General features: G+C 37.0%; 1 protein-coding gene across 5 annotated transcripts in view; it reads right to left on the reverse strand.

The window, feature by feature from the left end:
* Positions 1 to 11,704, reverse strand: part of Wrn (WRN RecQ like helicase) — a 135,191-nt gene that overhangs the window by 2,205 nt on the left and 121,282 nt on the right. For 4 of the 5 annotated variants that reach the window (XM_029569246.1, XM_029569247.1, XM_029569245.1 and 1 more), the window contains exons 31-34: positions 11,399 to 11,527; positions 8,851 to 9,013; positions 5,339 to 5,547; positions 3,017 to 3,142 (exon numbers count right to left, since the gene is read on the reverse strand). In XM_029569246.1, the coding sequence (XP_029425106.1) occupies positions 3,017 to 3,142; positions 5,339 to 5,547; positions 8,851 to 9,013; positions 11,399 to 11,527 (627 nt within the window). Of the gene's footprint in view, positions 1 to 331; positions 2,464 to 3,016; positions 3,143 to 5,338; positions 5,548 to 8,850; positions 9,014 to 11,398; positions 11,528 to 11,704 lie in introns of those variants that run through there. The other variant, XM_029569248.1, reaches the window with a different exon arrangement.

Raw genomic sequence — 11,704 nt, forward strand, 5'->3', positions numbered from 1 at the left:
ACTCTACTAATTAATGACGTAAATTTCCATGCTTCCTCCTCAACTATAATACATTTTTTATTTATTTAATAACCACATACTTAGAAGAAACAGTTTATTACAACAGCATTGACATATTCAATAACAATTTCCTGAGCTAAGATGCATCTCTTTGAAAATTGGCTGTAAATTTTTAGGCTTATAGTTGAATTAATACAGTTATACAGTATTGTACTCAGTATATACCCTGTAAGACATAAAATTAAATGAGGTTTTAACCTTTAAAAAAGATCTCCATTTCATTATTAAAATACAGTTTCATGCAGAAAACTTCATTTTTAATGCAATTGACATTAAGATGTTTGCACATGTGTTTCTAATCTCTATATACCAGATTATTACTAGTCACAGTTGGTTAAGATACTCAAGTTCAGACACTCATTTGTTACATAAAAAATTGGGCATTATTTCAGATCTAAGTAGTATGACAAGGTTATTTTGGGTCAACAAAAGTGGTACATTTAAAGGGCTGAGGATATAGCTTAGAGTTCAAGAAAAAATTAGAAAAATTAAAAGATGGTGAATTTAATGTTCTGAGAAAGCTCAAAGGAAATTACATTGAGCATATGAAAAACCAAACACCTGCTAACATCTATTGTGGTAGGAAGGCAAGCAGAGTGGCTAAACCACTGTACAGCAGCCCGGCAACAATGGGCGTAAAAGCCCAATGAGGTTTGGGGAGAGGGATCAGTAGACAAAGCACATGTCACACAAGCATGAGGACGTGAGTTCAGATCCCCAGAACACCCAAATATCATCCTCCTACTCCCAAACATGCACCGTGGCATGTAGGTGCCTGCACACATACATACAGAGAGAGGGAGGAAGGGAGGAAGGGAGGGAGGGAGGGTAAAAATAAAGATTGTGCCAAAAAAGTTCACTGAATAAATTTTTAAAAGCTTTAGCCCATAGATTTCTTTGAGAATTTTCCCACAACCAGAGAGCCTCTTCCCAGCAAAAAGGCCAATGTACACAACACTGGGCATATAATTTTAGGGTCCCATTCACCTCAAAGACTCAGAACTGTGTTTATAGTCCCTGAAAAAAAAAATACAAAGAACACAGAAGTAACGCTTTATACTACCCCATCTGCACATAAAAACAAAGAAACAAACATAACTTCAAGCAGGTAAGTGTTCTGTAAGCCTACAGTAGCACAAATGAGTGTGGAGCCAACACGAACAGTAGAGTAGCTCCACAGAGATCAGGATACGAAGAATCTAGCCAAGCTAATCTATTTATCACAGACCTTGTCTAAGTTAAATGTGACTGTCATGCTGTATAACAATGGTGCAACTTGTACCATTTCAAGACTGGTAACTTTATACATTTTCAAAAAAATCAATTACTATTTTTATTCTGTTTTCTATGTTTAAAAAGCATTTCAAAATATTCAGGAGATGGAACTTGCATACTGAAATTTTATATTAAGTGTTGAAAAAAATGTAAAGATAAAAGCTGTTACCTGTTCTAGCTCAAGTAAAGAAATCCAAAGTGTTAAAAAAAGGCCAACACTTCTGTAAAAGCTGAAGGGAAGAACTAGCTAGGACAGCAACTTTGCTCCTGGGTGCCTATTTCAAATCACAGATGAGAAAACCAGAATAGGTCAGATTTATGTAAAAGAAAGATACTGTAATGCTTGACGAGGATGAAACAAGTTTTGGGGATAGAAAGAGGAACAATAAAAGGAACTCTGGTAGTAAAAAAGTAGGCCCAGCGCTGGGCGGTACGCTTGGTTCAATCCCCAACACTAAATCAGGGGGTGAGGCAGGGAGACCTGGAAATATTTACTCTTCCCCAAAAAACCTGATATCAAAACCCCTTGGAGCCATAAACAACTGAAAATGGCTACAATTGAGAGTTTGAACTCCTGAGTGCACCTAGGGGAGAGAAAATTATTGAACTTGAAATTGTAATAAAGCCAAACAGAACAAAGGAAAAACTGTTGTCTTATCGTAGACAAATACCATAGAATAAAACAGAAAGAACTAGTTTTGAATTCTAAATGAGTCACTTGCTAATTGTACAACTTTATGTATGAAATTTGACCCTCACTTTCCTCACAAAGAAAGTGGCACTGATAGTATATAACACTGGATTATCTGGAGTTTATTGAGAATATAGGCAATTTATATATTTTTAAATCCTTGGGTGCTGGGGTGATTGCTCACTGGTTACAGTGCTTGAAGAGGAAGCCAGAGAACTGGAGTTCAGATCCTCAGACTGTACACAAATACTGGGTGCCCATGGTGACCCACCTGTAATTCCAGCCTGGGAAGGAGAAGACACAGGATGGCCAGAAGAAGCAGGCTAGCTAGACTGGCTGTACTGGAAAGCTCTGGGTTTGACTGAGAAAGCCTGCCTCAGAGAATACGGTGGAAGAGCCATGGAGGAAGATTTCTGATATCAACCTCAAGCCTCGACCTGCATGTGCACACATGAGCACATATGCATACACATGCACACGCACACAAAGAAAAATAAAATCTTGACTTACTTTTACATTCATTAATTTATAGCTACCATCATCTGAAGTCTTATTTTCCACAATATTTCTATAGACTACTGTTGTCAGTATTTATCCAGCAATTATAATCACACTTCAGTGAGAAAATGGAGGAAATGCTTACATGCAATAGGACCGAAAGAGACCTTAATTATGAGGTCTAAGCCATGTAACAGAAACAGTGCCTTCTAGCATCTGTTTCCTTCATCAGTAGAACACTAAAATTCCAACAATTATAATAAACATTTATGGGGCTATTTACCTATTTTTAATAATCCAAATTCTACTACCAAGCTGCCGCCATCATCAAGTAAGATAGGATTAGTTCATTTGATGATTATATATGCACACACGGAAGCAAATGAAGAATCAAGTTATATGAACATTTACTTTCATATCTAAGAAAAATGTAAATGTTAGCTATCAAGCCTAATGTATTTATCATGAAAAATTACTCATAATCAATTTTACCTGTGGATTAGAATCTGAAAATAAATCTTCCATGTCTGGATCATCCGGTGGCTGATTCCAGGAACTGAGTGAATCTCTGCAGCCTTTGTCCTTCAGTGAAAAACTATCAGGATGTGTTCCATCAGCCTGTAAAGTTATACAAGGTAGTTACAGCAGGCAGTTTTCTTAGTACCCCTCTTCCAAATCTATGCCTAGAAAAGCTTAAAAGAAAATTCTTATTCTAAAGTAGTTTAACAACACTGACTAAAAATAATTAGCCAAAAAGTATTTTTATGAGTTTCTTTAAATAATTTGTAAACAACATGGTCTATTTTAATTTATAATAACGGGCAGTGGCAGCGCAGGAAATACTGTCTGGAGAACGGACTGGGAAGATGGCGGTGGAAACTGGTTTCTTGTTTCCGAATCCCAGCAATAAAACAGAACTAGATAAAAACACAAACCCCATCTTTTACGTTTACAGTGAGGCTGAGTTTAAAAGAAGCCTCAGGAAACCCAATCTACACCCATGTAGAGATAGACCTCCAAAAGCCCTTAAGACCTGCATGGTAAGAAGCCTGTGTGGGTGAGAGCAGCGCGGCACGCACTGCGGTGTCTGCCGACAGGAGAACCTGAGGAGCCCGGTGAGCATCTGAAGCAGGAAGGGCAGTTAACTAGCTCCAGGCACTCTGCGGGCCTCTACTCAGGAGAAACTGCCAGGGTTGAGCTAAAGCCAGCAGGGCAGGTGCAACAGAGACAATCAGAAAAGAAAACCCAACAAAAACGGGGGGGGGGGTGCAACTCATGAACCAAGTTCTCCATATTTTGAATATTACACAAAGAGCATTCTATGCAGTTCTATTAAGTTAGGAAAGCCATCCTGCATCACGCCTTCTTTTGGAAGTGTAGGAAAACTAATTCCACATGAAATGAGTGGCAAAAAGAAAGACGCTCACATTTCAGACACTAGGCTGGTAATAAATAGGACATGACATCTTTTCTTAGTGGGAAAAACAAGAGGGTCTTAGGTGCTGCTCAGTATAAACTACAGAAACAGAAAGGTGAGCACAGAAGCTACATTTCACTAATGCTACATAAAATACATTTGGGTTAATATTGCTTTTATAATTAATTATAAAAATGTAAACCTTTCCAAATAATTACAACACATTACGTTATCTAAAACACAAAAGTTCACAAACCTATAGAAGTATAGAATTTTAAAAGATCACTTCAACTAAAAAAATAAGACCAATTCCCTTTATTTTAAACTGTTAGAAGAGGGGGCAAGAGCAATGGCTCAATGGTTAAGAGCACTGGTTGCTCCTGCAGAGGACCCAGGTTCTGTTCCCAGCACCTGCATAGTGGCTAACAACCATCAGTAACTCCAAAGGATCCTATGCCCTCTTCTGGCCTCCATGGGCAGCACACACATGTGGTGTATTTATATACATGCAGGCAAAACACTCAGAAATAAAAGACTAAATAAGTAAAATTTTAAATTACTGAGAAAGTAAGAGCTCAGTGTTAGAAAGCCCATAAAGAGTACTGTAGTACTATGTAGCAAATGGAGATTTTTATTTCTAATATAAATGCTAACACCTGCCTATCACCACACCAAATTTACCCTGTAAGAGCCAAAATAATTTTTAGTGAATTATTAAAAGTTCAGGAGTTATTATCTTAAAATCATGTAATTTTAGACGTAGAAAGTATTGAAGGTCAGACTTTCAAATTTGTACTTAGCAGTTACGTCAGAGTCTCTGATTACTATCAAATTTCTCATATAATACATCAAGCAGTAATTTTAAAGCACTTGATTTTAATACTGTATATCATCTAAAATATCACTGTGTACTTGTTCTAATTATGCAAAAGACACAGTATGATATACTCAGAACCATTAACCATCACTATGTGGAGTACAGATCTTGTAACAGCAGGAGGAATGCCAAACTAATGGGAGAAGTTTAGAGTTTAGATCAAAATTGTTTTCATTTTCATTAACCTTACACACTGCCAATGCTGAACTCTATTAACTCCATCTACGAAAGAAGGTGGACTTCTCCAGCCTATAGAGCCAACACAGGTAAAATTTAAGCTGACATTCTATACAATAAACTATATAGATTGACTATAATCTCCCTTCAGTGTCTTTTAAAAAATAGCTTTTCCCAGAACATATTCTGAAAAGCAAAGGAAATACAAAACACAGAGATATCTTATATCTGATATAAGATATACCTTATATCAGAATTTACAACGGTTCAAAACTGCACCATTCTAGTATGAACATGTAAACTGAACCAAAAAATGCATAAAAATTCTATGTATAATTAATACCTTGTTATCAGTGACCACTACTTCCTTGTTTCTCTTGGCACTCGAACAGCTTTCTTCAGAGCTGGAGAAATATCTCTTCCTGTTGGAACCACAAGATGGCTGGCTTCGGCTGTCAGGATCACTTTCAAAGCACTCAATTGCCATGTGGATAAGGTATGTGTCTATGTTTTCAGGAACTAACATTCTAATTAGTTTCACTTTATACATATCTGTTAAAGATAAGAAAAGCAAATCACAAATTATGCAGAATATTTTAGAAAAGCAGAAGCTGAAAAGGGTGAGGTACTGTGGAAGAAAGTTGGTAGAGAAAATTTCATCTTACAAATGCTGATGGCCCTAAGGGAAATGGGGTAAAGCACAGGCCCCACGTGACTCTACTGAATCCTTAGCTCCAGCACAGGTCAGGACTAAGGGCACTGCACACATTATTTTTTAAGCTGTCTTTTTTAGGCTGCCCCAAGAATCAGAACAACCATTCACAGAACTGTTTTAAAGGAAGTTGTGCTTCAATTTCCAAATATCTATTACAAATCAATTTTTCTAGTCAGGCGTGGTAGCCCATGCCTTTAATCCCAGCACTTGGGAGGCAGAGGCAGGAGGATCTCTGATTTCCAGGCCAGCCTGGTCTATATAGTGAGTTCCACGCCAGCTGGGGCTACAGGGAGACCCTGTCTCAAAAAGACCAAAACAACAAAAAGAACAAATTAATTTTTCTTAAAAATAGTTAATCTTAGGGCTGAAAAGGTAGCTTAGCAGTTTAAAAACTGCATACTGTCCTAACAGAGGACTCGAGTTGGGTTCCCAGAACCTACATCAGGTGGCTCACAACTGCTGTAACTCCAGCTCTAGTAGGTCTGACTCCCTCTTCTGGACTCTGCTGGTACCTGCAGTCATATGCATGTGTGCACAAGCAAGCACACACAATTAAAAGATAAATTTATTTACTGGTTTAATTTTTTTTAAACTTACTCTTAAAATTGAAGCAATTTATATTTACAAGATTCTAACAGATAATTCTTTTTTGATATTTTATGTTTTTATTTTATGTGTATGTATGTAATTGCACCCCTGCTGTGCAATGCCCACAGAGGTCAGAAGAGGGCGTTGGATCTCCTGGAACTGGAGTTATGGATGGTTGTTAGCCAGATTGTGGGTGCTGTGAATTGAACCCAGGTCTTCTGCAAGAGCTGCCAGTGCTCTAAACTACTGAGCCAGCTCTCCAGCCCCCTAACAGAGAATTATGTCAACAATATATAGAATAATAAAAACCCATCAGTTCCTTCAAATGCTTATTAACTAGATGACTTCTGGGAAACCATGTTCCTTCTTGAATACTTATTAACTTCATATATTCTTAATTAACTATCAAAAAGTATGGAGTATAAAAGTGATGACATTTAATTTAAGGGAGGTGACTCTACATAGGCTGACCAGGCTCCAGTGGATGAATTCACACTGAGGAACGTCTGGGGACAGAAACCTGACTCAAAAGGCCTTAACATATATGAAAGAATGCATGAAACTGGGTGGAGGAGGTGATGAGGGGTGTAGATAGGGGATGAGGTCTAAATATGATCAAGATGTATTATATGATACACACAAAAATTCAATAAAACATATATATTGAAAGAAAAAGAAGGTATTTCCAAGATGCTCTTCAATCTTGTATCTACTTCCCCAACCATCAGCATCCTTAACCAATGCCACCATCTATCATTTACCATGTACTAAGGCTTGCTGCATATCTAAGCTACTTCTTACAGCTGTATAAGAGACACAGTAGTATTCATCTCTGTTACATGGATGAAGAGACTTAGACTCGGGAATACTGAGCAGTGTGATAATGGTCACAAATGAGGAAACGGTAGTGCTAAGATTTTGCACAGGTGTGTCTACTTCCAGGGCCTTTGCTCCTACTTATCCAGGCCAACCCCATCTGTCAGAAGGTAACCAATCTGCAGCAAACATGACTACAAACCATTTTTTAAGGAAATGCTGCACAATATTATCTTCTACTAAGCATCTTATCAAAAGATATATATACACATATATATTTTTTTAGCCCTAAAAACAATTCATTTATAAAGGAAAAAAATAATTCCAGAGTCTTTAGCTTTCTATAAAACTGCAAAATCTTGGATTTCAGAAAGACAGCTTTATACAACCGCAGTCTAATCATGCAAAGGAAATGACAGCTTCCTCAAGGGTCTTAATTTATGACAGATGGACACTGATAGAAAAACTGCTGGTTTTCTCATAAGACGACTCACAACTGAGTTTCTTGGGATATCTTACCACAAAGTCCAAGATTTGGCCCTCAGGTTTTCAAATTTAGAAGCCTAAATGAACCTTAGCAGATCCACACTGAACAAGTTCATGAAAATACCAATTCATCAATGTATAATTATGAAAGCAGACTCATGAACAAGTATAACCAGATTCTCAAACTATGACTGGATTATGCTTTCCCTATAGATAAATATATGGAAAATCAAATTATAACCAGAAATCTAGGAAGTGATACAGAAGCAGAATTACTTGTTAAGAGTCCTCCTCGAATACAGTCTTGACATGTCAAACCCTCAGGCAGTTGACATCTCACTGGCCACCACTCCTCACCCCTGGATAGTAAATGAGCAGCAGCCAAACTCACCTGTACCCCTTTCTCCTGTGCTTTCACTGTCAGTCAATGAACAGGATGGGGTGTTTGCTCTTTAGGCTTACAGTCAAGTCTTACACAAGCCTAGAAATAAATGCTGTCTTTTAAAGTGACTTGGTTTTGCTTTGATCAATTAAGAATAATACTGACTGGGCTTTCAGAGAGTGATCTTATTTCTCTTATTCCAAATTCTTGGGGGGCACACTAGTTGTTTTCCACTTGGGAGAAAGAATTTAAAATAATAAAAAGTGAGACTTCACAGAGATAAGGCTTTCTATATGACCACTGCTTTCTCCTAACAGAATTTTAAAAATCGATTTATTGTTATAACATGCCAATAAGCTCTAATGTACCCTCAACTTTACTTCAGTAAAAGTGCATTGTTTCTTAAACAGAAGGAGCAAGCAAGGGGCTTGAACTCCATGAGTGCAGCTGAGGCTCTTCAGTGGGACAAGAAGCAGCTCTTCTACAAGGACAGCAGAGCTTGGGAGTCCGACTGTGCTAGTTAGAGAGAGAAACCAATGGCAGAGAATCAGAGGCTTAGGGAAACACAAGGACTCAATAAGCTTCTGGAGATGACTAAGGAGAAAAATTTGGTTTTTAAGTGATGAAGCAGAAATTCTAAAAAGGTCAAAGTGCCCAGTTTGGGAATGGGTAGGAAAAGTTATGTGAAAAGGAGAATTTCTCAGTATACTTTCTGCTGAGTGATAATCGGAGGAAAGAATGTTTTTCTAAAACAGTAAGAAACAGTAGCACAAAGAGTCAATGTCTAGGAAGAATATGAGCAAGCTGCTGTTTATTTCATCTGGCTTGACTCAAGTCATTAAGTCAAGAGAAGAGCTGTGTTCATCACCTGAGTTGATGGGAGGGTTTCGGATAACATCAGCAATAATCTTCTGAACCTCTGGGGTCAGGCCAGCTCGCTCCAAATCCAGGGGATAGCCAGCTTTCACTGCTTGGGCCAAGTGCATGCCAACGGCTGTGAGAGGCAGAATCCTATTCTCAGCTACGTTTTGCTACAGAAAAAACAGCAAAAGAACAAATGAGTTCTTAAAACTTCCCACTGCACTTTACAGAAAGAAAACACTGACACCTTTATGTAGTGAATGTTCACTGAGAAATAAGCACTGAAATAAACCTTCACTTAAAATTTCATTTTAAATATTTCTTTGAAATTACTATAGATTCACTAGATTCTACTCTGCACAGTAATTACAACAAAACCACCCAAGTTTAGCCAAAAACTCAATCTTCATCCTTTCCTTCTCTGTTTACTTTGAAAAACTATCATTAGCAGAGTTAAGTCATTCTACGGTAAGTCTTAAAGATGCCACAATCTTCTGAAAATACAGAAAACTAGTCTAATACCCTTGAAACAATGCACGGTGTTTACATTACAGGAATTTCCAAGAAGACAAACCCTAAAAGCTTACTGAGAATGTAAGCCTCCAGAAGCACTCTTCATAACGTCCTGAGAGGACTTTAATAAACCTAACTGCATCTAACAAGGATGCTCACCTATACCCTGCTGTTGAACTTAAGATGAATTATGCTAAGCATTTTATGAAGCTTTTTAAACAGATGTTACTTAAATACATTTACCACATGCATTAGGTAAAAACATTCTTTTAAACAAAAAGCATAACCATTCAGTCATAATATTCATAATATTCTCATTCACTGTATTTGGAAAGTATGACTTTAGATAGTGTTTGTGTGACTGAGGATACTTTCAAAGAGTAGACCATTAGGGCAATAATTTAATCCTTCAAAAGTAGGTATTAAATTACTCTCATTAAATCTCTACCCCTTTCCACTAAAAAGTATGCACTATGTGTACATAATATCGGGGTTACTTGATACTAGGCATCAAATTACTTCAAACTAATTGTATTACTGCTCGTCATTAATTAGTCCTCAGTCATGCTTAATTTTGTGGTTAACTAGCAGGACCCTCTTGGACTCCAGGGAGAAACAGAAAACTAACAATCACGTTATACTAGCAAACACCACTGATAATACCAAAGAACCTAACATTATTGTTAAACATTAAAATGCATTTCATTCAGAAAATTGAGTCTATTCCAAACTTCCTTGTTAACCATATTCAGTGACCATACACATGTGGGCAAATCATGTGTGTGTGTGTATGTATGTGTGTGTGTGTGTGTGTGTGTGTGTGTATGTGTGTGTTCAACATGTACACGTACATTTTTGTTAAGATTCAACTTAAATTCCTATGTACCATGTTTTACCTCAAAAACAGCATAATGGAATTATTTGGTTTGGGGGTAATGGCTTTCTATTTGTAACTGAATAACTTGACTATCTAGACATCTGCTAAGCAGGATAGGCTATGGACCATTTATTCTTGTTTACACTGGACGTTAGGCTAAAAAGTGTGTCATGATGTATAGTGGACAGGGCACGGTGAATAGGAAAAGCAGGCCCTGGACCATATAACCTGCTCCAAATCAATTTAATGTCAAAGAGGACAGAGATTCCAAGTAAGTAAACATAGCTGAGGTTTCACAGTGCTCCTATTCTATTGATATACTCTCCACCTTGTGTAGTAAAAAATGCAATAGCCTTAAAGATTTGTGTTAGAATAATGAGGAAATATTAACATGACCATTTTTCACAGTAATAAAGATTTTCTAAAAACAGTATCCAACACAGATTTTAAAAAGAAAAGATACAGAGTGAAGAGTAGGTTTATAAAGTTATTTTCAGATCTTTGAATAACTTTCCAGAAATAGCACACACATGCCACACATATTAATAGCATCATACATAAACACATACATATTTATACATGTTTGCTTTTACACTGCTTTGCATTTTGCTTTTTCTTTAACTTACTGATTTTTTCTGTTGCAGTGCTGGACAGAACCAAGGACTTCACACATGCTAGGCAAATGCTCTACACTGAAGGCCCAGCAGACTAAAAATGAGATCCATTCCATAATATCAAGTGTCACATATTTTGAGGTTAATGATGTAAAGAATGATAAAACTTCATTTATGTCTTTGGTATTATTTGGTATGTTTTATTGTTGTGTTTCTTAACAATGCATATGCTAATAGTTTTTTAACTGTTAGTCCCATTTGAAAAAATGTTGTTGCTGCACCATCTCTGAGCTACAAATGTGTTCATCCCTAACTGTGATACTGTCTCTGTTAAGATAATCATGGTCAAACTATTCTTGCTGTTGCTACTTGACAGAGATAGGCTTAAGAGAAAAAGAAAATGTCATTGTGTTATAAAATTAAAGATAAAATGACCTGCTGTGTGATAAGAGTAGCTGACCCCAAGTCACAGCTTTAAATTGAAAAACGGATAAAACACAAGCACAAGTACACTGAAAAGATCTTCTCTGTAATCTGAGAGGAACACTTACTAAGGTCAGCTTCTTCTCCTGGAATAAAGAGTATGTGACGGCCACAGACTTTGAGAGTGAGCATTTGTCATTTTCCATTTCCTGACTTTTCTGTTCTTCCCGAGGTTTTGTACTTGAAAAGAGGTCTGTCTACAGAATTTTTAAGTCAGCACAATTAATCAATAAGAACAATATAATAACAGATATAATATTATCAACAGAATGACCAATATGAGTATGAAGCATTAAGGAAAAAAAGTATCATAGAATCTCTAAGTAACAATCAAAGAATTTTCAACAGAAATTGAACTTTTCACATGTTGATTG

This window comes from Nannospalax galili, unplaced genomic scaffold (assembly GCF_000622305.1).
Source record: "Nannospalax galili isolate Female #2095 unplaced genomic scaffold, S.galili_v1.0 scaffold680, whole genome shotgun sequence".
NCBI lineage: Eukaryota > Metazoa > Chordata > Mammalia > Rodentia > Spalacidae > Nannospalax > Nannospalax galili.